Source organism: Heptranchias perlo, chromosome 18 (assembly GCF_035084215.1).
Source record: "Heptranchias perlo isolate sHepPer1 chromosome 18, sHepPer1.hap1, whole genome shotgun sequence".
Lineage (NCBI taxonomy): Eukaryota > Metazoa > Chordata > Chondrichthyes > Hexanchiformes > Hexanchidae > Heptranchias > Heptranchias perlo.
In genome coordinates, this window is record NC_090342.1 from 59,006,319 (window position 1) to 59,033,825 (window position 27,507).

Below are 27,507 nucleotides of genomic sequence, written 5' to 3' on the forward strand. Positions count from 1 at the left end.
GCTTCACGTGTGTACTTCTGGCTGATGTTAGTGATTTGTGTTCCCCCTCGGTCTCCTTGTCTCCTTCCCTGTGCTGGGTTTACACCAGATTCGGGCAATCAACCAGCTTTTAATCATGTCTTCCATGGTTGCATAGCAACGCCAATAACCCTATTCTAACTTCTTCTCGATCACAGCAAATCTTCGTGTTGTTTTATGAAGTATGGTGTGTGTCAACACAGTGACCCCTCAGGGACCTGGACTCTGTCCAGCTTTAGGTGTGCGACATCAAAAGTGTTTAGTGAGTCTTAGTCTAGTTTCCAGTGGATGTGAACTGTGCTGTACCTGCCCTGGGAGTGTTTGATGGGACAGTGCAGAGGGAGCTTTACTCTGTATCTAACCTGTGCTGTACTTGCCCTGCGAGTGTTTGATGGGACAGTGTAGAGGGAGCTTTACTCTGTATCTAACCTGTGCTGTACTTGCCCTGGGAGTGTTTGATGGGACAGTGTAGAGGGAGCTTTACTCTGTATCTAACCCGTGTTGTTCCTGCCCTGGGAGTGTTTATTTGGGCAGTGTAGCGGGAGCTTTATTCTATCTCACCTATCCTCCACCTATCTCAGCAATGCTGTACCTAACCTGGCCCCTCTGCAGCAATTCATCACAGATTATGAGAGAATAGTTTTTGATTGGCGGACATATTGAATAATTACTTTGCGTCAGTATTTGCAGTCGAAAAAGAGGATAGCATGCTGGAAATCTCAAGAAAACTTACATTGAATCGGGGACAGGGACTCGATAAAATTAACATAAGTAAAGCAACAGTAATGAAGAAAATAATAGCACTAAAGAGTGACAAATCCCCGGGACCAGATGGTTTCCATCCCAGGGTTTTAAAGGAAGTCGGTGAGCACATTTCAGATGCCCTAACTATAATCTTTCAAAGTTCTCCAGATTCAGGAACTGTCCCTCTGGATTGGAAAATTGCACATGTCACTCCGCTTTTTCAGAAAGGAGAGAGAGGGAAACCGGGGAATTATAGACCAGTTAGCCTAACATCTGTTGTGGGGAAAATGCTGGAGTCTATAATTAAGGATAGGGTGACTGAACACCTCGAGAATTTTCAGTTAATTGGAGAGAGCCAGCATGGATTTGTGAAAGGTAGGTCGTGCCTGACAAACCTGATTGAATATTTTGAAGAGATGACTAATGTAGTGGACAGGGGAATGTCAATGGATGTTATTTATAAGGACTTCCAGAAGGCATTTGATAAGGTTCCACATAAGAGACTGTTAGCTAAGATAGAAGCCCATGGAATCGAGGGAAAAGTACGGACTTGGTTAGGAAGTTGGCTGAGCGAAAGGCGACAGAGAGTAGGGATAATGGGTAGGTATTCACATTGGCAGGAAGTGACTATTGGAGTCCTGCAGGGATCTGTCTTGGGGCCTCAATTATTCACAATATTTATTAACGACTTAGATGAAGGCATAGAAAGTCTCATATCTAAGTTTGCCGATGACACAAAGATTGGTGGCATTGTAAGCAGTGTAGATGAAAACATAAAATTACAAAGCGATATTGATAGATTAGGTGAATGGGCAAAACTGTGGCAAATGGAATTCAATGCAGACAAATGTGAGGTCATCCACTTTGGATCAAAAAAGGATAGAACAGGGTACTTTCTAAATGGTAAAAAGTTCAAAACAGTGGATGTACAAAGGGACTTCGGGGTTCAGGTGCATAGATCATTGAAGTGTCATGAACAGGTGCAGAAAATAATCAGTAAGGCTAATGGAATGCTGGCCTTTATATCTGGACTCGAGTACAAGGGGGCAGAAGTTATGCTGCAGCTATACAAAACCCTGGTTAGACCGCACCTGGAGTACTGAGAGCAGTTCTGGGCACCGCACGTTCGGAAGGACACATTGGCCTTGGAGGGAGTGCAGCGTAGGTTTACTAGAATGATTCCCGGACTTCAAGGGTTAATTTGCGAGGAGAGATTACACAAATTGGGGTTGTATTCTGTCGAGTTTCGAAGGTTAAGGGGTGATTTGATCGAAGTTTATAAGATATTAAGGGGAACAGATAGGGTGGATAGAGAGAAACTATTTCTACTGGTTGGGGACTCTTGGAGTAGGGGGCACAGTCTAAAAATTAGAGCCCGACCTTTCGGGAGTGGGATTAGAAAACATTTTTACGCACAAAGGGTGGTCGAAGTTTGGAACTCTCTTCTGCAAACGGCAATTGATACCAGCTCAATTGCTAAGTTTAAATCTGAGATAGATAGCATTTTGGCAACCAAAGGTATTAAGGGATATGGGCCAAAGGCAGGTATATGGAGTTAGATCACAGATCAGCCATGATCTTATCAAATGGCGGAGCAGGCACGAGGGGCTGAATGGCCTCCTCCTGTTCCTATATTCCTATTCAGTCCCACTGATTAGTTAGCGTTAGCTGTGATATCACATGATGACTGTAAACCCGAACCTCTTACTGCTGTGTGTATTACATTCCAAATCTTTCGCCATCCTGTCTATTCTATACTGACTGTCCCCCCTTCCCTATGTTATATCCCAGATCTCTCGCTGCACTCTGTCATGTACCAAACGTCCCTCTGTCCCGCCTGATTGGTGCCACTTGGTTCTTGTGATGAGGATTTGTTTTTTTTGTCCCATTGTGTATGACTTTCTGTTCTTCAGGATGAGGTAAAGCCGGCAGATGTGCAGCTGGTCAGAAGCCAGGCCTCTGCTTCTCCGTCTGTACCATCACTCAACATTCTTCGTCAGGTACTGCCCCAGTATGGGGGAGGCTTTGCTCAGTTTGTCTCGCTGGCTTTTAACTCACTGCAGTCACTAGTCAAGATCTCATTAGAGTGTGACCAATAACGGTGACGTGACCAATAACCACGCCCCATGTTCTGTTACATTAACCGTTTACCACACCCCCTGTTCTGTGCTTCACCACCTACCCAGGATATGTTAACCCAGCCTGGTACAAGGTCCCACCACCTACCCAGGATATATTAACCCAGCCTGGTACAAGGCCCCACCACCTACCCAGGATATATTAACCCAGCCTGGTGCAAGGTCCCACCACCTACCCAGAATATATTAACCCAGCCTGGTACAAGGTCCCACCACCTACCCAGGATATGTTAACCCAGCCTGGTGCAAGGTCCCACCACCTACCCAGGATATATTAACCCAGCCTGGTACAAGGCCCCACCACCTACCCAGGATATGTTAACCCAGCCTGGTACAAGGCCCCACCACCTACCCAGGATATATTAACCCAGCCTGGTACAAGGTCCCACCACCTACCCAGGATATATTAACCCAGCCTGGTACAAGGTCCCACCACCTACCCAGGATATGTTAACCCAGCCTGGTACAAGGCTCCACCACCTACCCAGGATATGTTAACCCAGCCTGGTACAAGGCCCCACCACCTTCCTTTGCCAAACAGACTCAGTCTGTTACAAGATCTCAATGTATCCTCCACACATGCCAAGTTATTAACCCAGCCTGGTACAAGGCCTCACTCCCAGCCAGGCCAAGCCACTGCTTTTGAGACTGACTGGTAATAGAGAAACTTTGCTCGGTTTTCAAATCTCTTCTGCTTCACTCTCCTCTATTCTCTCTATTCACCCGCTGAGGTCTTGTCAGTACCAAGGGGCAGAGTGAGTTCATCGGTACGTCATATTGTTATGCAGCATTTACCAGCTGTGTCGTGTACATGTACAGAAACTGACACTGAGACACACACGGGCCGTACGGTATCAGTTAAACCAGTCGCAGGGGAGTTTGTGGGTCACTAAGACAAATACAATATCAGCTTTGTGATGTCACACGGTATGCATGTCTGTTTCTGCTTTCTAATCTATATTGGAAGCCTCTGGAACATATCTTATCAGCAAGAGCTCGGGGTTAAACACTTAACCTTCTGCAGTATTTGTATCAATTTTGATGTCATCAAACTTTTCTGAACTGTTCTCCTTCATGTATTTCTTCTCCCCTTCCTCTGCTCCCTCATCCCCTCCTCCTCTGCCTCTTCCCCCTCCTCCCCTCGCCTCCTCCTCTCCTTCCCCCTCCTTCCCTCCTCCTGCACCTCCCCTCTTCCTCCCCTCCCCTGCTCCTCCTCCCCTCTCCTGCCTCCTCCCTCCTCCTCCCCTCCCCTTCCTCCCCTCCTCTCCTCCTCCTTCCTTCCCCTCCTCCTCTTACACCTCCCCTTTTCATCCCCCTCCTCCCCCTCTTCCTCTGCCACATATGGCCATTTAGAGGTATATCACGAGGTACACGGGGGGAGTGAGTTCTTTGGCTGAACAGGTAGCCAAACTGCTTCAGAAGCAAGATCAGCCTCAGCCCCTTGTAGACAGGAAAGAGCTGGTAAGCATTTCCCCTGTGAGTGTGCATGTGCCGAGTGTGGAACTACACGGGGCAGGAGGTGGCTATAGTGGGCGTGACTTCAACGTAAATTCTTGGCAAACCTTGATAATGGAAGTCTCCACTTTACGGTAGACGGAAGTTCATGAGGAGATCCTGGCACTGTTTAATAACCAGCCTTCTGATCACCAGTTTTAGAAATTACCGGACAGCTTGCACAGAAATGGGACTGTCCGATGCAAAATAAGGGAGGCGGGCACACTGAGTGGGCAGGAAAGCCCAGGGTGCTGCAAGCTGGTGCTGAGCTTGCGGGGCATGCTATCTGCATTACCGAGAAAAGAAAGAACTTTCATTTCTATTGTGCTTTTTACGACCTCAGGACCTCTCAAAGCACTTCATAGCCAATTAAGTACTCCTGAAATATAGGAAGCGCACAGCAGGATCCCACAAACGGCAATGGGATAAATAACCAGATAATTTGTTTTAGTAATGTTGTTTGAGGGATAAATATTGGCCAGGCCACCGGGGAGAACTCCCCTGCTCTTTTTCAAATAGTGGCCGTGGGACCTTTTACATCCGCCTGAGAGTGTAGACAGGGTCTCAGTTTAACATCTCATCTGAAAGACGGCATCTCTGACAGTGCAGCACTCCCTCAGTACTGCACTGGGAGTGTCAGCCTGGATTATGAACTTCTGGCTCAGAGCCATGGCTGACACTTAATTGGAAAACTGGGCAGTGTGTGTGAATTTGTGGCAGGCAGTCCCGGCGGGCCCAGAGAATGAGGCCCTCCATACGGAGTTTATGTGAATGAATCAGGTGTACAAGGGCTGTTAATGGCAGTGGGGTTTCTCTGTGCCGTGTACTGAAAGGGTGGCGGTGGAGGGCTGCTCTCTCCCGAGCCTGCCTCCAGTAACAGACTCTCTCCTTTGTGTAGACAATCAAGAGGAAGGAATTCCCCTCGCAGTTTGGAGGCAGTGACGTTTGCTATTTCTGCGGGAAGCGGGTCTATGTGATGGAGCGTCTGAGTGCTGAAGGGAAGTTCTTCCACCGTGGCTGCTTCAAGTGTGATTACTGCGGTACAACACTCCGCCTCGCCACCTACGCCTACAACCCACAGGATGGTAAGATCACTGCTACAACATCACCTCCCCATCCAACCCCGCCCATACATGGGCCATCCATACACGGACCGTCGATCCCCATCCATACACGGACCGTCCATACACAGACCGTCCAAACCCCATCCATACACGGACCGTCCATACACAGACCATTAATTCCCATCCATACACGGACCATCCATATACGGACCGCCAATACATAGGTCATCCATACACAGACCATTAATTCCCATCCATACACGGACCATCCATATACGGACCGCCAATACATAGGTCATCCATACATAGACCAGCCAAACCCCATCCAGACACGGACCGTCCATACATCGACCGTCCATACATCGACCGTCCATACACGGACCGTTCATACACGGACTGCCAATCTCCGTCCATACAAGGACCGTCCGTACACGGACCATCCAAACTCATCCATCCACCTCCCTATCCAAACTCCTCTTTCAACCCCTCATCCAAACCCTCATCAACACACGTTGCAGTCTCGTACACCATCCAACTCCCCCATCCCCACAGGGTGCAGGTGATAATTGCCCGTTTACTGTACGGTGATAATTTTCCGTTTACTGTATGGTGATAATTGCCCGTTTACTGTACGGTGATAATTTTCTGTTTACTGTATGGTGATAATTGCCCGTTTACTGTATGGTGATAATTGCACAGTTATTGTACAGTGATAATTGCCCAGTTACTGTACGGTGATAATTGCCCAGTTACTGAACAGTGATAATTGCCCAATTAATGTACGGTGATAATTGCCCAGTTAATGTACGGTGATAATTGGCCAGTTACTGAAAAGTGATAATTCCCAATTACTGAACAGTGATAATTGTCCAATTAATGTACGGTGATAATTGCCCAGTTATTGTACGGTGATAATTGGCCAGTTACTGAACAGTGATAATTGCCCAATTACTGAACAGAGATAATTGCCCATTTAATGTATGGTGATAATTGCCCAATTACTGTACAGTGATAATTGCCCAGGTACTGAACAGTGATAATTGCCCAGTTACTGTACGGTGATAATTGCCCAGTTAATGTACGGTGATAATTGCCCAATTACTGTATGGTGATAATTGCCCAGTTACTGTACGGTGATAATTGCCCAGTTAATGTACGGTGATAATTGCCCAGTTAATGTCCGGTGATAATTGCCCAATTACTGTACGGTGATAATTGCCCAGTTACTGTACGGTGAGAATTGCCCAGTTACTGAACGGTGATAATTGCCCAGATACTGAACGGTGATAATTGCCCAATTAATGTACGGTGATAATTGCCCAGATACTGTACAGTGAGAATTGCCCAGTTACTGTACGGTGATAATTGCCCAATTACTGTACGGTGATAATTGCCCGGTTACTGTACGGTGATAATTGCCCGGTTACTGTACGGTGATAATTGTCCAATTAGTTAATGGTGATAATTGCCCAATTACTGTACAGTGCTAATTGCCCAATTACTGAACGGTTATAATTGCCCGTTTGCTGTACGGTGATAATTGCCCAGATACTGTACAGTGATAATTGCCCGGTTACCGTACGGTGATAATTGCCCGGTTACTGTACGGTGATAATTGCCCAATTACTGAACGGTTATAATTGCCCGTTTGCTGTACGGTGATAATTGCCCAGATACTGTACAGTGATAATTGCCCGGTTACTGTACGGTGATAATTGCCCAATTACTGAACGGTTATAATTGCCCATTTGCTGTACGGTGATAATTGCCCAGATACTGTACAGTGATAATTGCCCGGTTACTGTACGGTGATAATTGCCCAATTACTGAACGGTTATAATTGCCCGTTTGCTGTACGGTGATAATTGCCCAGATACTGTACAGTGATAATTGCCCGGTTACCGTACGGTGATAATTGCCCAATTACTTTACAGTGATAATTGCCCAATTACTGTACGGTGATAATTGCCCAATTACTGAACAGTGATAATTGTCCGGTTACTGTACGGTGATTGTTGCCCAGTTACTATATGGTGATAATTGCCCAGTTACTGTATGGTGATTATTGCCCAATTACTGTACGGTGATAATTGCCCCGTTACTGTACGGTGATAATTGCCCGGTTACTGTACGGTGATTGTTGCCCAGTTACTGTATGGTGATTGTTGCCCAGTTACTGTATGGTGATTATTGCCCGGTTACTGTATGGTGATTATTTCCCAGTTACTGTAAGGTGATAATTGCCCGGTTACTGTACAGTGATAATTGGCAGGTTACTGTACGGTGATAATTGGCCAGTTACTGTACGGTGATAATTGGCCGGTTACTGTACAGTGATTATTGGCCGGTTACTGTACGGTGATTATTGCCTGGTTACTGCACGGTGATTATTGCCTGGTTACTGTACAGTGATAATTGCCTGGTTACTGTATGGTGAATGTCAGTTTGTTTAATCCATCCCATTATTTTACAGGAAAATTCTACTGCAAACCTCATTACCGGCTGGCAGGGCACGAGGCCCGAAAGCGACCGGCGGCACCTCCAGTGAGCGCCCAGGTACCGTCCCACACTCGGGTGTTTTTAGGGGAGGGGACGGCTCTTTCACTGATAGATCCCAATGTACAAGCAGTATTCGTGCCTGAGGGGGTTTCCCGGGTGGCACTGACACACACACAGCAGCAAAGGCCCAGGCTTGATCCCTGGTCAGTGTTGAGTTGTCTGAGCCCAGTTGGGATTGCAGTGGGTCTACAATTGGCCTCAGTACCCCCAGGCTGTGCAAGGTGAAGTGTTAAGCTAGAGTCCCTGTGCCTGATGACAATCCAGTGTTTCCTGCTGGAATAATGTGCCTGGCACGGTGGTAAGGATTGGGCTGCACTTCGATATCCAAATGGCCTGCGGGCACTCACTGCCAGTGCTGAGGTCTCCGTATTCCCGGTCCTGTTGTATACAGTCTCCATATTCCCGGTCCTGTTGTATACAGTCTCCGTATTCCCGGTCCTGTTGTATACAGTCTCCGTATTCCCGGTCCTGTTGTATACAGTCTCCGTATTCCCGGTCCTGTTGTATACAGTCTCCGTATTCCCGGTCCTGTTGTATACAGTCTCCATATTCCCGGTCCTGTTGTATACAGTCTCCGTATTCCCGGTCCTGTTGTATAGTCTCCGTATTCCCCATCCTGTTGTATACAGTCTCCGTATTCCCGGTCCTGTTGCATACAGTCCATGTGTTCCTGGTTCTGTTGTATACAGGCCCTGTGTCCCAGTCCTGCTGTATCCAGTTAATGTGTTCCCAGTCCTGTTCGAAACAGTCAGTGTGTTCTCAGTCCTGCAGTATACAGTCAGTGTGTTCCTGGTTCTGTTGTATACTGTCAGTGTGTACCCGATTGTTTTGTAGATAGTCTGTATTCCCGTCTCTGTGTTTCTGGTTGTGTTGTATACAGTATCTGTGCTCCCAGTCCTGTTGTGTACAGTCAGTGTGTTCCCAGTCCTGTTGTGTACAGTCAGTGTGTTCCCAGTCCTGTTGTGTACAGTCAGTGTGTTCCCAGTCCTGTTGTGTACAGTCAGTGTGTTCCCAGTCCTGTTGTGTACAGTCAGTGTGTTCCCAGTCCTGTTGTGTACAGTCAGTGTGTTCCCAGTCCTGTTGTGTACAGTCAGTGTGTTCCCAGTCCTGTTGTGTACAGTCAGTGTGTTCCCAGTCCTGTTGTGTACAGTCAGTGTGTTCCCAGTCCTGTTGTGTACAGTCAGTGTGTTCCCAGTCCTGTTGTGTACAGTCAGTGTGTTCCCAGTCCTGTTGTGTACAGTCAGTGTGTTCCCAGTCCTGTTGTGTACAGTCAGTGTGTTCCCAGTCCTGTTGTGTACAGTCAGTGTGTTCCCAGTCCTGTTGTGTACAGTCAGTGTGTTCCCAGTCCTGTTGTGTACAGTCAGTGTGTTCCCAGTCCTGTTGTATACATTTCAATACGCCAACATTTTCATGCACAAGTTCGAGCAGGACTTCTTCACTGCACAAGACCTCCAACCAACACTATACACCAGATACATCGACGACATTTTCTTTCTATGGACCCACGGTGAGGAATCACCAAAGAGACTACACGATAACATCAACAAGTTCCATCCCACCATCAAGCTCACCATGGACTACTCCTCAGAATCAGTTTCTTTCTTGGACACACGAATCTCCATCAAAGACGGGCACCTCAGCACCTCACTCGACCGCAAGCCCACGGACAACCTCACGATGCTCCACTTTTCCAGCTTCCACCCTAACCACGTCAAAGAGGCCATCCCCTATGGACAGGCCCTGCGAATACACAGGGTCTGCTCAGACGAGGAGGAACGCGATGGACACCTACAGACGCTGAAAGACGCCCTAGTAAGAACGGAATATGATGCTCGACTCATCGATCGACAGTTCCGACGGGCCACAGCGAAAAATCGCGTAGACCTCCTCAGAAGACTAACACGGGACGCAACCAACAGAGAGTACCCTTCGTCGTCCAGTACTTCCCCGGAGCGGAGAAACTACGCCATGTTCTCCGCAGCCTTCAACATGTCATCAATGATGACGAACACCTCGCTTATGGCCATCCCCACACCTCCACTACTCGCCTTTAAACAGCCACCCAACCTCAAACAAGCCATCGTTCGCAGCAAATTACCCAGCTTTCAGGAGAACAGCGTCCACGACACCACACAACCCTGCCACGGTAACCTCTGCAAGACATGCCAGATCATCGACACAGATACCACCATCACACGAGAGGACACCACCCACCAGGTGCACGGTTCATACTCCTGTGACTCGGCCAACGTTGTCTACCTCATATGTTGCAGGAAAGGATGCCCCAGAGCATGGTACATTGGCGAGACCATGCAGACGCTGCGACAACGGATGAACGGACACCGCGCAACAATCGCCAGACAGAAGGGTTCTCTCCCAGTCGGGGAACACTTCAGCAGTCAAGGACATTCAGCCACCGACCTTCGGGTAAGCATACTCCAAGGCGGCCTTCGAGACACACGACAACGCAAAATCGTCGAGCAGAAATTGATGGCCAAGTTCCGCACCCATGAGGACGGCCTCAACCGGGATCTTGGGTTCATGTCACACTACACGTAACCCCACCAGCGAACAAATGTTATCTGTTTTTAATATAACGGGTCATTGACTGTCTTCCTTCTCTCTCTCTCTTTTTTTTTGGGGGGGTTTGTATATTCGGTGGCCTTTTAGGTGACACCTTTCTGTCTGCTCACTGTGATTGCCTTGGCAACGGGCAGTAATCACCAGGCATTGTTCTGTGATTTTCAAATGCGAAGGATTCGAAAATGTCATTTCCATACCGTTCACCTGAGGAAGGAGGAAGCCTCCAAAAGCTTGTGGAATTAAAAATAAAATTGTTGGACGATAACTTGGTGTTGTAAAATTGTTCACAATTGTCAACCCCAGTCCATCACCGGCATCTCCACATCATGGCTACCATCGACACCACAAACTGCTTGTTGTATACAGTCAGTATGTTCCCTGTCCTTGTTGTATGCCGTCAGTGTGTTCCCTGTCTCTGTTGTATACAGTCAGTGTGTTCCCTGTGCTTGTTGTGTACAGTCAGTGTTATCCCTGTCCTTGTTGTATACTGTCAGTGTGTTCCCTGTCCGGTTGTATGCAGTCAGTGTGTTCCCTGTCCTTGTATGCAATCAGTGTGTTCCCTTTCCTGTTGTGTACAGTCATTGTGTTCACTGTCCTGTTGTCTTCAGTCAGTGTATTCTCTGTCCTTGTTGTATGCAGTCAGTGTGTTCCCTGCGCTTGTTGTTTTCAGTCAGTGTGTTCACTGTCCTGTTGTATACAGTCAGTCTATTCCCTGTCCTGTTGTATACAGTCAGTCTGTCCCCTGCCCTTGTTGTCTTCAGTCGTGTGTTCCTTGTCCTGTTGTATACAGTCAGTGTGTTCCCTGTCCTGTTGTATACAGTCAGTGTGTTCCTTGTCCTGTTGTATACAGTCAGTGTGTTCCCTGTCCTGTTGTATACAGTCAGTATGTTCCCTGTCCTGTTGTATACAGTCAGTGTATTCCCTGTCCTTGTTGTCTTCAGTCGTGTGTTCCTTGTCCTTGTTGTATACAGTCAGTGTGTTCCTTGTCCTTGTTGTATACAGTCAGTGTGTTCACTGTCCTTGTTGTCTTCAGTCGTGTGTTCCTTGTCCTTGTTGTATACAGTCAGTGTGTTCCTTGTCCTTGTTGTATACAGTCAGTGTGTTCACTGTCCTTGTTGTATACAGTCAGTGTGTTCCCTGTCCTTGTGGTATACGGTCAGTGTGTTCCCTGTCCTGTTGTATACAGTCAGTGTGTTCTTTGTCCTTGTTGTTTGCAGTCAGTGGGTTCCCTGTGCATGTTGTATGTAGTCAGTGTTATCCCTGTCCTTGTGTGCAGTCAGTGTGTTCCCTGTCTTGTTGTATACAGTCAGCGTGTTCCCTGTCCATGTTGTCTTCAGTCAGTGTGTTTCCTGTCTTTGTTGTATACAGTCGTGTGTTCCTTGTCCTTGTTGTATACAGTCAGTGTGTTCCCTGTCCTTGTGGTATACGGTCAGTGTGTTCCCTGTCCTGTTGTATACAGTCAGTGTGTTCTCTGTCCTTGTTGTTTGCAGTCAGTGGGTTCCCTGTGCATGTTGTATGTAGTCAGTGTTATCCCTGTCCTTGTGTGCAGTCAGTGTGTTCCCTGTCCTTTTTGTATACGGTCAGTGTGTTCCCTGTCCTGTTGTATGCAGTCAGTGTGTTCCCTGTCCTTTTTGTATACGGTCAGTGTGTTCCCTGTCCTGTTGTATGCAGTCAGTGTGTTCCCTGTCCTTTTTGTATACGGTCAGTGTGTTCCCTGTCCTGTTGTGTGCAGTCAGTGTGTTCCCTGTCCTTTTTGTATACGGTCAGTGTGTTCTCTGTCCTTGTTGTATAAAGTCAGTGTGTTCACTGTCCTTGTTGTATACAGTCAGTGTGTTCCCTGTCCTTTTTGTATACGGTCAGTGTGTTCTCTGTCCTTGTTGTATAAAGTCAGTGTGTTCACTGTCCTTGTTGTATACAGTCAGTGTGTTCCCTGTACTTGTGGTATACGGTCAGCGTGTTCCCTGTCCATGTTGTCTTCAGTCAGTGTGTTTCCTGTCTTTGTTGTATACAGTCATGTGTTCCTTGTCCTTGTTGTCCACATTCAGTGTGTTCCCTGTCCTGTTGTATGCAGTCAGTGTGTTCCCTGTCCTTGTATGCAATCAGTGTGTTCCCTGTCCTGTTGTATACTGTCAGTGTGTTCACTGTCCTGTTGTCTTCAGTCAGTGTATTCTCTGTCCTTGTTGTATGCAGTCAGTGTGTTCCCTGTCCTGTTGCATACAGTTCGTGTGTTTCCTGTCTTTGTTGTATACAGTCAGTATATTCCCTGTCCTGTTGTCTACAGTCGGTGTGTTCCCTGTCCTTGTGGTATACTGTCAGTGTGTTCCCTGCCGTTGTGGTACACAGTCAGTGTGTTCCCTGTCCTTGTTGTCTCCAGTCAGTGTGTTCACTGACCTGTTGTATACAGTCAGTCTGTCCCCTGCCCTTGTTGTCTTCAGTCGTGTGTTCCCTGTCCTTGTTGTTTTCAGTCAGTGTGTTCCCTGTCCTTGTGGTATACGGTCAGTGTGTTCCCTGTCCTTGTTGTATACAGTCAGTGTGTTCCCTGTCCTTGTATGCAATCAGTGTGTTCCCTGCCCTGTTGTGTACAGTCTTTGCGTTCCCTGTCCCTGTTGTCTCCAATCAGTGTGTTTCCTGACTTTGTTGTTTACAGTCAGTGTATTCCCTGTCCTTGTTGTTTGCAGTCAGTGTGTTCACTGTCCTGTTGTATACAGTCAGTGTGTTCTCTGTCCTTGTTGTTTGCAGTCAGTGTGTTCACTGTCCTGTTGTATGCAGTCAGTGTGTTCCCTGTCCTTGTGGTATACGGTCAGTGTGTTCCCTGTCCTTGTGGTATACAGTCAGTGTGTTCCCTGTCCTTGTTGTTTTCAGTCAGTGTGTTCACTGTCCTGTTGTATGCAGTCAGTGTGTTCCCTGCCCTTGTATGCAATCAGTGTGTTCCCTGTCCTGTTGTGTACAGTCATTGTGTTCACTGGGAACACACTGACGGTATACAAGAGGGAGAGGGAATACACTGACTGAAAACAACAAGGACAGGGAATACACTGACTGAAAACAACAAGGACAGGGAACATACTGACTGTATACAACAAGGACAGGGAACACACTGACCGTATACCACAAGGACAGGGAACACACTGACTGAAAACAACAAGGACAGGGAACATACTGACTGTATACCACAAGGACAGGGAACACACTGACTGAAGACAACAGGACTGGGAAGACTGTTCCCTGTCCTTGTTGTGTACAGTCAGTGTGTTCCCTGTCCTTGTGGTATACAGTCAGTCTGTTCCATGTCCTTGTTGTCTTCAGTCAGTGTGTTCCCTGTCCTTGTTGTATGCAGTCAGTGTGTTCCGTGTCCCTGTTGTGTACAGTCAGTGTGTTCCCTGTCCTTGTTGTATACAGTCAGTGTGTTCCCTGTCCTTGTTGTATGCAGTCAGTGTGTTCCCTGTCCTTGTTGTATACAGTCAGTGTGTTCCCTGTCCTTGTTGTATGCAGTCAGTGTGTTCCCTGTCCTTGTTGTATGCAGTCAGTGTGTTCCCTGTCCTTGTTGTATGCAGTCAGTGTGTTCCCTGTCTCTGTTGTATACAGTCAGTGTGTTCCCTGTCCTGTTGTATACAGTCAGTGTGTTCCCTGTCCTGTTGTATACATTCATTGTGTTCATTGTCCTGTTGTCATCAGTCAGTGTGTTCTCTGTCCTGTTGTATACAGTTAGTGTGTTCCCTGTCCTGTTGTATACAGTCAGTGTGTTCCCTCTCCTTGTTGTATGCAGTCAGTGTGTTCTGTGTCCCTGTTGTGTACAGTCAGTGTGTTCCCTGTCGTTGTATGCAATCAGTGTGTTCCCTGCTGTGTGGTGTGCAGTGAGTGTGTTCCCTGTCCTGTTGTATACAGTCAGTGTGTTCCCTGTCCTTGTGGTATGCAGTCTGTGTGTTCCCTGTCCTTGTTGTTTTCAGTCAGTATGTTCCCTGTCCTTGTTGTGTACAGTCAGTGTGTTCCCTCTCCTTGTTGTATGCAGTCAGTGTGTTCCGTGTCCCTGTTGTGTACAGTCAGTGTGTTCCCTGTCGTTGTATGCAATCAGTGTGTTCCCTGTTGTGTGGTGTGCAGTGAGTGTGTTCCCTGTCCTGTTGTATACAGTCAGTGTGTTCCCTGTCCTGTTGTATGCAGTCAGTGTGTTCCCTGTCCTTGTTGTATTCAGTCAGTATGTTCCCTGTCCTTTTTGTATACAGTCAGTGTGTTCCCTGTCCTTTTTGTATACAGTCAGTATGTTCCCTGTCCTTGTTGTATTCAGTCAGTATGTTCCCTGTCCTTTTTGTATACAGTCAGTATGTTCCCTGTCCTTTTTGTATACAGTCAGTATGTTCACTGTCCTGTTGTATGCAGTCAGTGTGTTCCCTGTCCTTGTTGTATTCAGTCATTGTGTTCCCTGTCCTTGTTGTATTCAGTCAGTATGTTCCCTGTCCTGTTGTGTACAGTCAGTGTGTTCCCTGTACTTGTGGTATACGGTCAGCGTGTTCCCTGTCCATGTTGTCTTCAGTCAGTGTGTTTCCTGTCTTTGTTGTATACAGTCATGTGTTCCCTGTCCTTTTTGTATACGGTCAGTGTGTTCCCTGTCCTGTTGTGTGCAGTCAGTGTGTTCCCTGTCCTTTTTGTATACGGTCAGTGTGTTCTCTGTCCTTGTTGTATAAAGTCAGTGTGTTCACTGTCCTTGTTGTATACAGTCAGTGTGTTCCCTGTACTTGTGGTATACGGTCAGCGTGTTCCCTGTCCATGTTGTCTTCAGTCAGTGTGTTTCCTGTCTTTGTTGTATACAGTCATGTGTTCCTTGTCCTTGTTGTCCACATTCAGTGTGTTCCCTGTCCTGTTGTATGCAGTCAGTGTGTTCCCTGTCCTTGTATGCAATCAGTGTGTTCCCTGTCCTGTTGTATACTGTCAGTGTGTTCACTGTCCTGTTGTCTTCAGTCAGTGTATTCTCTGTCCTTGTTGTATGCAGTCAGTGTGTTCCCTGTCCTGTTGCATACAGTTCGTGTGTTTCCTGTCTTTGTTGTATACAGTCAGTATATTCCCTGTCCTGTTGTCTACAGTCGGTGTGTTCCCTGTCCTTGTGGTATACTGTCAGTGTGTTCCCTGCCGTTGTGGTACACAGTCAGTGTGTTCCCTGTCCTTGTTGTCTCCAGTCAGTGTGTTCACTGACCTGTTGTATACAGTCAGTCTGTCCCCTGCCCTTGTTGTCTTCAGTCGTGTGTTCCCTGTCCTTGTTGTTTTCAGTCAGTGTGTTCCCTGTCCTTGTGGTATACGGTCAGTGTGTTCCCTGTCCTTGTTGTATACAGTCAGTGTGTTCCCTGTCCTTGTATGCAATCAGTGTGTTCCCTGCCCTGTTGTGTACAGTCTTTGCGTTCCCTGTCCCTGTTGTCTCCAATCAGTGTGTTTCCTGACTTTGTTGTTTACAGTCAGTGTATTCCCTGTCCTTGTTGTTTGCAGTCAGTGTGTTCACTGTCCTGTTGTATACAGTCAGTGTGTTCTCTGTCCTTGTTGTTTGCAGTCAGTGTGTTCACTGTCCTGTTGTATGCAGTCAGTGTGTTCCCTGTCCTTGTGGTATACGGTCAGTGTGTTCCCTGTCCTTGTGGTATACAGTCAGTGTGTTCCCTGTCCTTGTTGTTTTCAGTCAGTGTGTTCACTGTCCTGTTGTATGCAGTCAGTGTGTTCCCTGCCCTTGTATGCAATCAGTGTGTTCCCTGTCCTGTTGTGTACAGTCATTGTGTTCACTGGGAACACACTGACGGTATACAAGAGGGAGAGGGAATACACTGACTGAAAACAACAAGGACAGGGAATACACTGACTGAAAACAACAAGGACAGGGAACATACTGACTGTATACAACAAGGACAGGGAACACACTGACCGTATACCACAAGGACAGGGAACACACTGACTGAAAACAACAAGGACAGGGAACATACTGACTGTATACCACAAGGACAGGGAACACACTGACTGAAGACAACAGGACTGGGAAGACTGTTCCCTGTCCTTGTTGTGTACAGTCAGTGTGTTCCCTGTCCTTGTGGTATACAGTCAGTCTGTTCCATGTCCTTGTTGTCTTCAGTCAGTGTGTTCCCTGTCCTTGTTGTATGCAGTCAGTGTGTTCCGTGTCCCTGTTGTGTACAGTCAGTGTGTTCCCTGTCCTTGTTGTATACAGTCAGTGTGTTCCCTGTCCTTGTTGTATGCAGTCAGTGTGTTCCCTGTCCTTGTTGTATACAGTCAGTGTGTTCCCTGTCCTTGTTGTATGCAGTCAGTGTGTTCCCTGTCCTTGTTGTATGCAGTCAGTGTGTTCCCTGTCCTTGTTGTATGCAGTCAGTGTGTTCCCTGTCTCTGTTGTATACAGTCAGTGTGTTCCCTGTCCTGTTGTATACAGTCAGTGTGTTCCCTGTCCTGTTGTATACATTCATTGTGTTCATTGTCCTGTTGTCATCAGTCAGTGTGTTCTCTGTCCTGTTGTATACAGTTAGTGTGTTCCCTGTCCTGTTGTATACAGTCAGTGTGTTCCCTCTCCTTGTTGTATGCAGTCAGTGTGTTCTGTGTCCCTGTTGTGTACAGTCAGTGTGTTCCCTGTCGTTGTATGCAATCAGTGTGTTCCCTGCTGTGTGGTGTGCAGTGAGTGTGTTCCCTGTCCTGTTGTATACAGTCAGTGTGTTCCCTGTCCTTGTGGTATGCAGTCTGTGTGTTCCCTGTCCTTGTTGTTTTCAGTCAGTATGTTCCCTGTCCTTGTTGTGTACAGTCAGTGTGTTCCCTCTCCTTGTTGTATGCAGTCAGTGTGTTCCGTGTCCCTGTTGTGTACAGTCAGTGTGTTCCCTGTCGTTGTATGCAATCAGTGTGTTCCCTGTTGTGTGGTGTGCAGTGAGTGTGTTCCCTGTCCTGTTGTATACAGTCAGTGTGTTCCCTGTCCTGTTGTATGCAGTCAGTGTGTTCCCTGTCCTTGTTGTATTCAGTCAGTATGTTCCCTGTCCTTTTTGTATACAGTCAGTGTGTTCCCTGTCCTTTTTGTATACAGTCAGTATGTTCCCTGTCCTTGTTGTATTCAGTCAGTATGTTCCCTGTCCTTTTTGTATACAGTCAGTGTGTTCCCTGTCCTTGTTGTATTCAGTCATTGTGTTCACTGTCATTGTTGTATTCAGTCAGTATGTTCCCTGTCCTTGTTGTATTCAGTCAGTGTGTTCCCTGTCCTTGTTGTATTCAGTCAGTATGTTCCCTGTCCTTTTTGTATACAGTCAGTATGTTCCCTGTCCTTGTTGTTTTCAGTCAGTATGTTCCCTGTCCTTGTTGTATTCAGTCAGTGTGTTCCCTGTCCTTGCTGTATTCAGTCAGTGTGTTCCCTGTCCTTGTTGTATTCAGTCAGTATGTTCCCTGTCCTTGTTGTTTGCAGTCAGTGTGTTCACTGTCCTGTTGTATGCAATCAGTGTGTTCCCTGCTGTGTGGTGTGCAGTGAGTGTGTTCCCTGTCCTGTTGTATACAGTCAGTGTGTTCCCTGTCCTTGTGGTATACAGTCTGTGTGTTCCCTGTCCTTGTTGTTTTCAGTCAGTATGTTCCCTGTCCTTGTTGTGTACAGTCAGTGTGTTCCCTCTCCTTGTTGTATGCAGTCAGTGTGTTCCGTGTCCCTGTTGTGTACAGTCAGTGTGTTCCCTGTCGTTGTATGCAATCAGTGTGTTCCCTGTTGTGTGGTGTGCAGTGAGTGTGTTCCCTGTCCTGTTGTATACAGTCAGTGTGTTCCCTGTCCTTGTTGTATTCAGTCATTGTGTTCCCTGTCCTTGTTGTATTCAGTCAGTATGTTCCCTGTCCTGTTGTATGCAGTCAGTGTGTTCCCTGTCCTTGTTGTATTCAGTCAGTATGTTCCCTGTCCTTTTTGTATACAGTCAGTGTGTTCCCTGTCCTTTTTGTATACAGTCAGTATGTTCCCTGTCCTTGTTGTATTCAGTCAGTATGTTCCCTGTCCTTTTTGTATACAGTCAGTATGTTCCCTGTCCTTTTTGTATACAGTCAGTATGTTCACTGTCCTGTTGTATGCAGTCAGTGTGTTCCCTGTCCTTGTTGTATTCAGTCATTGTGTTCCCTGTCCTTGTTGTATTCAGTCAGTATGTTCCCTGTCCTGTTGTGTACAGTCAGTATGTTCCCTGTCCTTGTTGTATTCAGTCAGTATGTTCCCTGTCCTTTTTGTATACAGTCAGTGTGTTCCCTGTCCTTGTTGTATTCAGTCATTGTGTTCCCTGTCATTGTTGTATTCAGTCAGTATGTTCCCTGTCCTTGTTGTATTCAGTCAGTATGTTCCCTGTCCTTTTTGTATACAGTCAGTATGTTCCCTGTCCTTTTTGTATACAGTCAGTATGTTCCCTGTCCTTGTTGTATTCAGTCAGTGTGTTCCCTGTCCTTGTTGTATTCAGTCAGTATGTTCCCTGTCCTTTTTGTATACAGTCAGTATGTTCCCTGTCCTTGTTGTTTTCAGTCAGTATGTTCCCTGTCCTTGTTGTATTCAGTCAGTGTGTTCCCTGTCCTTGCTGTATTCAGTCAGTGTGTTCCCTGTCCTTGTTGTATTCAGTCAGTATGTTCCCTGTCCTTGTTGTTTGCAGTCAGTGTGTTCACTGTCCTGTTGTATGCAGTCAGTGTGTTCCCTGTCCTTGTTGTTTTCAGTCAGTGTGTTCCCTGTCCGTGTTGTATTCAGTCAGTATGTTCCCTGTCCTTGTTGTTTGCAGTCAGTGTGTTCACTGTCCTGTTGTATGCAGTCAGTGTGTTCCCTGTCCTTGTGGTATACAGTCAGTGTGTTCCCTGTCCTTGTTGTTTTCAGTCAGTGTGTTCCCTGTCCTTGTGGTATACAGTCAGTGTGTTCCCTGTCCTTGTTGTTTTCAGTCAGTGTGTTCACTGTCCTGTTGTATACAGTCAGTGTGTTTCCTGAATTTGTTGTATACAGTCAGTGTGTTCCTTGTCCTTGTATGCAATCAGTGTGTTCCTTGTCCTGTGGTGTACAGTCAGTGTGTTCCCTGCCCTTGTATGCAATCAGTGTGTTCCCTGTCCTGTTGTGTACAGTCATTGTGTTCACTGGGAACACACTGACGGTATACAAGAGGGAGAGGGAATACACTGACTGAAAACAACAAGGACAGGGAACACACTGACTGCATACAACAAGGACAGGGAACACACTGACTGAAGACAACAGGACTGGGAAGACTGTTCCCTGTCCTTGTTGTGTACAGTCAGTCTGTTCCATGTCCTTGTTGTCTTCAGTCGTGTGTTCCTTGTTGTCTACATTCAGTATGTTCCCTGTCCTGTTGTATACAGTCAGTGTGTTCCCCGTCCCTGTTGTATACCGCCAGTGTGTTCCCTGTCCTTGTTGTATGCAGTCAGTGTGTTCCCTGTCCTTGTTGTATGCAGTCAGTGTGTTCCCTGTCCTTGTTGTATGCAGTCAGTGTGTTCCCTGTCTCTGTTGTATACAGTCAGTGTGTTCCCTGTCCTGTTGTATACAGTCAGTGTGTTCCCTGTCCCTGTTGTATACCGCCAGTGTGTTCCCTGTCCTTGTTGTATGCAGTCAGTGTGTTCCCTGTCCTTGTTGTATGCAGTCAGTGTGTTCCCTGTCTCTGTTGTATACAGTCAGTGTGTTCCCTGTCCTGTTGTATACAGTCAGTGTGTTCCCTGTCCCTGTTGTATACCGCCAGTGTGTTCCCTGTCCTTGTTGTATGCAGTCAGTGTGTTCCCTGTCATTGTTGCATGCAGTCAGTGTGTTCCCTGTCTCTGTTGTATACAGTCAGTGTGTTCCCTGTCCTGTTGTATACAGTCAGTGTGTTCCCTGTCCCTGTTGTATACCGCCAGTGTGTTCCCTGTCCTTGTTGTATGCAGTCAGTGTGTTCCCTGTCCTTGTTGTATACAGTCAGTGTTATCCCTGTCCTTGTTGTATGCCGTCAGTGTGTTCTCTGTCCTTGTTGTATGCAGTCAGTGTGTTCCCTGTCCTGTTGTATACATTCATTGTGTTCACTGTCCTGTTGTCATCAGTCAGTGTGTTCTCTGTCCTGTTGTATACAGTTAGTGTGTTCCCTGTCCTGTTGTATACAGTCAGTGTGTTCCCTCTCCTTGTTGTATGCAGTCAGTGTGTTCCGTGTCCCTGTTGTGTACAGTCAGTGTGTTCCCTGTCGTTGTATGCAATCAGTGTGTTCCCTGTTGTGTGGTGTGCAGTGAGTGTGTTCCCTGTCCTGTTGTATACAGTCAGTGTGTTCCCTGTCCTTGTGGTATACAGTCTGTGTGTTCCCTGTCCTTGTGGTATACAGTCAGTGTGTTCCCTGTTCTTGTTGTTTTCAGTCAGTATGTTCCCTGTCCTTGTTGTTTTCAGTCAGTATGTTCCCTGTCCTTGTGGTATACAGTCAGTGTGTTCCCTGTTCTTGTTGTTTTCAGTCAGTGTGTTCCCTGTTCTTGTTGTATACAGTCAGTGTGTTCCCTGTTCTTGTTTTCAGTCAGTATGTTCCCTGTCCTTGTTGTGTACAGTCAGTATGTTCCCTGTCCTTGTGGTATACAGTCAGTGTGTTCCCTGTTCTTGTTGTTTTCAGTCAGTATGTTCCCTGTCCTTGTTGTTTTCAGTCAGTATGTTCCCTGTCCTTGTGGTATACAGTCAGTGTGTTCCCTGTTCTTGTTGTTTTCAGTCAGTGTGTTCCCTGTTCTTGTTGTTTTCAGTCAGTGTGTTCCCTGTTCTTGTTGTTTTCAGTCAGTGTGTTCCCTGTTTTTGTTGTATACAGTCAGTGTGTTCCCTGTTCTTGTTGTATACAGTCAGTGTGTTCCCTGTTCTTGTTGTTTTCAGTCAGTGTGTTCCCTGTCCTTGTTGTATACAGTCAGTGTGTTCCTTGTCCTTGTTGTATTCAGTCAGTGTGTTCCCTGTCCTTTTTGTATACAGTCAGTGTGTTCCCTGTCCTTGTTGTATTCAGTCAGTATGTTCCCTGTCCTTGTTGTATTCAGTCAGTATGTTCCCTGTCCTTGTTGTATACAGTCAGTATGTTCCCTGTCCTTGTTGTATTCAGTCAGTGTGTTCCCTGTCCTTGTTGTATTCAGTCAGTGTGTTCCCTGTCCTTTTTGTATACAGTCAGTATGTTCCCTGTCCTTGTTGTATTCGGTCAGTGTGTTCCCTGTCCTTGTTGTATTCAGTCAGTGTGTTCCCTGTGCTTGTTGTATGCAGTCAGTGTTATCCCTGTCCTTGTTGTATGCAGTCAGTGTGTTCCCTGTCCTGTTGTATACAGTCATTGTGTTCCCTGTCCTGTTGTCTTCAGTCAGTGTGTTCTCTGTCCTTGTTGTATACAGTCATTGTGTTCACTGTCCTGTTGTCATCAGTCATTCTGTTCTCTGTCCTGTTGTATACAATTGTAAACAATTTTACAACACCAAGTTATAGTCCAGCAATTTTATTTTAAATTCACAAGCTTTCGGAGATTTTCTCCTTCCTCAGGCAAATGTTTCAAGATCTCCTTGAAGCCTACGCATTTATACATATTGAACAATAAAACATGGTGTTTACAGACTGCCCCTGCAACTGCCCGTTGCCAAGGCAATCACCATGTTCAGACAGAGAGGTGTTACCTGCAGAACCTCCGAATACACATTCAACAAAAAAACAAACAGGGGAAAAAAAAACAGAGAAAAAAAAACACAGAGAGAGGCAGAAACATCCGGAAGGCAGAGAGAGCCAGCAAATGACCCATTATATTAAAAACAGATAACATTTGTTCGCTGGTGGGGTAACGTGTAGCGTGACATGAACCCAAGATCCCGGTTGAGGCCGTCCTCATGGGTGCGGAACTTGGCTATCAATTTCTGCTCGACGATTTTGCGTTGTCGTGTGTCTCGAAGGCCGCCTTGGAGTACGCTTACCCGAAGGTCGGTGGATGAATGTCCATGACTGCTGAAGTGTTCCCCGACTGGGAGGGAACCCTCCTGTTTGGCGATTGTTGCGCGGTGTCCGTTCATCCGTTGTCGCAGCGTCTGCATGGTCTCGCCAATGTACCATGCTCTGGGGCATCCTTTCCTGCAACGTATGAGGTAGACAACGTTGGCTGAGTCACAGGAGTATGAACCATGCACCTGGTGGGTGGTGTCATCTCGTGTGATGGTGGTATCTGTGTCGATGATCTGGCATGTCTTGCAGAGGTTACCGTGGCAGGGTTGTGTGGCGTCGTGGACGCTGTTCTCTTGAAAGCTAGGTAGTTTGCTGCGAACGATGGTCTGTTTGAGGTTGGGTGGCTGTTTAAAGACGAGTAGTGGAGGTGTGGGGATGGCCATAGCGAGGTGTTTGTCCTCATTGATGACATGTTGAAGGCTGCGGAGAACATGGCGTAGTTTCTCCGCTCCGGGGAAGTACTGGACGACAAAGGGTACTCTGTTGGTTGCGTCCCGTGTTAGTCTCCTGAGGAGGTCTATGCGATTTTTTGCTGTGGCCCGTCGGAACTGTCGATCGATGAGTCGAGCGTCATATCCCGTTCTTACTATACCCGTTGTATACAGTTAGTGTGTTCCCTGTCCTTGTTGTCTTCAGTCATTGTGTTCTCTGTCCTGTTGTATACAGTTAGTGTGTTCTCTGTCCTGTTGTATACAGTTAGTGTGTTCCCTGTCCTTGTTGTATGCAGTCAGTGTGTTCCGTGTCCCTGTTGTGTACAGTCAGTGTGTTCCCTGTCGTTGTATGCAATCAGTGTGTTCCCTGTCCCTGTTGTGTACAGTCAGTGTGTTCCCTGTCGTTGTATGCAATCAGTGTGTTCCCTGTTGTGTGGTGTGCAGTGAGTGTGTTCCCTGTCCTGTTGTACACAGTCAGTGTGTTCCCTGTCCTGTTGTATACAGCCAGTGTGTTCCCTGTCCTTGTTGTATACAGTCAGTGTGTTCCCTGTCCTTGTTGTACACAGTCAGTGTGTTCCCTGTCCTGTTGTAGACAGTCAGTGTGTTCCCTGTCCTGTTGTATACAGTCAGTGTGTTCCCTGTCCTTGTTGTATTCAGTCAGTGTGTTCCCTGTCCTTGTTGTATTCAGTCAGTGTGTTTCCTGTCCTTGTTGTATACAGTCAGTGTGTTCCCTGTCCTTGTTGTATTCAGTCAGTGTGTTCCCTGTCCTTGTAGTATTCAGTCAGTGTGTTCCCTGTCCTTGTCGTATTCAGTCAGTGTGTTCCCTGTCCTTGTTGTATTCAGTCAGTGTGTTCCCTGTCCTTGTTGTATGCAGTCAGTGTGTTCCCTGTCCTTGTTGTATACAGTCAGTGTATTCTGTTTACCTTTTTCCTGCCTTTATTGCATTTTCTTTTTGTCTTGTTTAGGAAAAGCTTGTCGCTGCTCCGCTCCCGACCCTGAGCACGGATCGGAAGGATATCCCCGAGACTCAGTCCTCCGAAGGAGACCCAGGTAGATGTTGTGCTCTTCTTGACAACGATTGGATTCCGTATTCGCTCAGGGGCGGGATTGCTAGATTGTACTATGGAATGAACCGATGGATTTACGAGTCCGTCGGCTCAGCTGACTCAGAATGATTGGAATGGGAAACGCAGTGCGACACTTAACTGTGCTCGTCCTCCACCCCCTGATACTGAGTTATCGGGTGAAGGCATTGTGGCATCAGAACACTGAGGCAAAATCAATATCATCTCCCATTTCCGTATATCAGAGCCAGACAGGCTGTTGCAAAGAGTCTCTCAATTTCACCCGCTCTGTTTCTCATTCTGCTGTCCCGCCCAATGTGACTGACAGACGTGGACTGCTCCCCTCAAACTGGACAGTTCATTAATCTCCTGTTCCCGTGTCCTACCCCTTCCCCACCTTTCGCATCCATTCATTACCCACTGGCTAATAGCCCCACCTGGCTGAATTACTTTCACCCAGAAACAATCCCGAAGTTTAGCTGTGCAGGATAGAATTCCAAGTTACTGGGTGATGAGATGGACAATCGCAACCATTCTCTGACTATCACAGGCACCAATACTCAAATAAATCTCCTTCCTTCACTTTGGTTGCGACTGGCATGTTTAAGGTGTTAGCAATGACTTTTAGAGAGACTTCCCCTTCAGCACTGCTTATCCTAATTCATTTAGTAAAGAGACAGTAATTCATTAAAGGTGAACAACCTTCACATCCAAATCGCATCAGGAACAGATACAGAAATTAACCCAGGGAGTGACGGAGCCCCACAGTGTGAGGGAGCTGGATTAACATCAGAAACAGATACAGACATTAACCCAGGGAGTGACGGAGCCCCACAGTGTGAGGGAGCTGGATTAACATCAGAAACAGATACAGACATTAACCCAGGGAGTGACGGAGCCCCACAGTGTGAGGGAGCTGGATTAACATCAGAAACAGATACAGACATTAACCCAGGGAGTGACGGAGCCCCACAGTGTGAGGGAGCTGGATTAACATCAGAAACAGATACAGACATTAACCCAGGGAGTGACGGAGCCCCACAGTGTGAGGGAGCTGGATTAACATCAGGAACAGATACAGAGATTAACCCAGGGAATGACGGAGCCCCACAGTGTGAGGGAGCTGGATTAACATCAGGAACAGATACAGAGATTAACCCAGGGAATGACGGAGCCCCACAGTGTGAGGGAGCTGGATTAACATCAGGAACAGATACAGAGATTAACCCAGGGAATGACGGAGCCCCACAGTGTGAGGGAGCTGGATTAACATCAGGAACAGATACAGAGATTAACCCAGGGAATGACGGAGCCGCACAGTGTGAGGAAGCTGGATTAACATCAGGAACAGATACAGAGATTAACCCAGGGAGTGACGGAGCCCCACTGTGTGAGGGAGCTGGATTAACATCAGGAACAGATATAGAGATTAACCCAGGGAGTGACGGAGCCGCACAGTGTGAGGGAGCTGGATTAACATCAGGAACAGATATTAACCCAGGGAGTGACGGAGCCCCACACTGACAGGGGATGAGATCCAGTGTCACATTGACAGGGGATGGGATCCAGCGTCACATTGACAGGGGATGGGATCCAGCGTCACACTGACAGGGGATGGGATCCAGCGTAACACTGACAGGGGATGGGATCGAGCGTCACACTGACAGGGGATGGGATCCAGCGTCACACTGACAAGGGATGGGATCTAGTGTCACACTGACAGGGGATGGGATCTAGTGTCACACTGACAGGGGTTGGCATCGAGTGTCACACTGACAGGGTGGGTTCAGTGTCACAATGACAGAGGTTGGGATCCAGTATCTCACTGACATTGGTCAAAATCCAACATCACACTGAACCATAGAACCGTAGAAAAGATACAGCACAGAAGGGGGCCATTCGGCCCATCGTGTCCGCGCCGGCTCGAAGAACAACCAGGTGCCCATTCTAATCCCACCTTCCAGCACCCGGTCCGTAGCCCTGCAGCTTACAGCACTTTAGCTGCAGGTCCAGGTACTTTTTAAAAGAGTTGAGGGTCCCTGCCTCTACCACCAATTTGGGCAGTGAATTCCACACACCCACCACCCTCTGGGTAAAAAAGTTTTTCCTCATGTCCCCTCTAATCCTTCCACCAATCAGCTTAAATCTATGTCCTCTAGTTCTTGAACTCTCCGCTAGGGGAAAAAGGTACTTCCTATCTACTCTATCTGGGCCCCTCATAATTTTGTACACCTCAATCAAATCTCCCCTCAGCCTCCTCTGCTCCAATCTCTCCTTGTCGCTGCAGTTTTCAAGCTCTGGCAACATTCTTGTAAATCTTCTCTGCACTCTCTCCAGAGCAATTACATCCTTCCTGTAATGTGGTGACCAGAACTGTGCACAATACTCCAGCTGTGGCCTTACCAGCGTTTTATACAGTTCCATCATTATATTCCTGTTTTTGTATTCTATACCTCGGCTAATAACGGAGAGCATTCCGTATGCCTTCTTCACAATCTTATCGACCTGTACTGCCACCTTCAGGGACCTGTGCACATGCACTCCAAGGTCTCTCACTTCCTCTGCCCCTCTCAATATATTCCCGTTTACTGCGTATTCCCTTTTACTGTTTGCCCTCCCTAAGTGCATTACCTCACATTTCTCCGGGTTGAACTCCATTTGCCACTTTTCCACCCACTCCACTAACCCTTGATATCTTCTTGGAGTCCACAGCTATCCTCTTTACTTTCAACTACATGGCCAATTTTTGTGTCGTCTGCAAATTTGCCAATCATGCCCCCTACATTCAAGTCCAAATCATTAATATATACCACAAACAGCAAGGGACCCAACACTGAGCCCTGTGGCACACCACTGGAAACGGATTTCCATTCACAAAGACATCCATCGACTTTTACCCTTTGTTTCCTGTTACTGAGCCAATTTTGGAGCCAATTCGCCACATTTCCCTGCATCCCATGGGCTTTTACCTTTCTGACCAGTCTGCCATGTGGGACCTTGTCAAATGCCTTACTAAAATCCATGTAGACAACATCCACTGCACGACCCTCATCAATCCTCCTTGTCACTTCCTCAAAGAATTCAATCAGATTTGTAAGGCATGACCTTCCCTGAACAAATCCATGCTGACTATCCCTGATTAAACCATGCCTTTCCAAGTGACAGTTTATCCTATCTCTCAGTTTTGATTCTAATAGTTTGTCCACCACCGAGGTAAGACTGACCGGCCGAAAATTGTTCGGCCTTTCCCTCGTACCCTTTTTAAACAATGGTACTACGTTTGCAGTCTTCCAGTCCTCCGGTACCTCCCCTGTATCGAGTGAGGATTGGAAAATGATCCTCAGAGCATCCGCTATTTCCTTCCTGGCTTCCTTCAAGGACCCAGGAAACAATCCATCCGGTCCTGGTGACTTATCAACTTTCAAGGATTCCAGTCCCTCCAGTACTTCCTCTCTCGTTATGTTTACCGTATCCAATATTTCACACCTCTCCTCTTTA

General features: G+C 47.1%; 1 protein-coding gene across 1 annotated transcript in view; it reads left to right on the plus strand.

Moving 5' to 3' along the window:
• The first annotated feature begins 2,445 nt into the window (after positions 1 to 2,445).
• Positions 2,446 to 27,507, plus strand: part of LOC137334477 (F-actin-monooxygenase MICAL3-like) — an 80,080-nt gene continuing 55,018 nt past the window's right edge. Inside the window, exons 1-5 of the mRNA XM_067999157.1 lie at positions 2,446 to 2,451; positions 2,676 to 2,762; positions 5,293 to 5,479; positions 7,932 to 8,014; positions 23,911 to 23,995. Coding sequence (XP_067855258.1) covers positions 2,446 to 2,451; positions 2,676 to 2,762; positions 5,293 to 5,479; positions 7,932 to 8,014; positions 23,911 to 23,995 — 448 coding nt within the window. The remainder of the gene's footprint in view (positions 2,452 to 2,675; positions 2,763 to 5,292; positions 5,480 to 7,931; positions 8,015 to 23,910; positions 23,996 to 27,507) is intronic.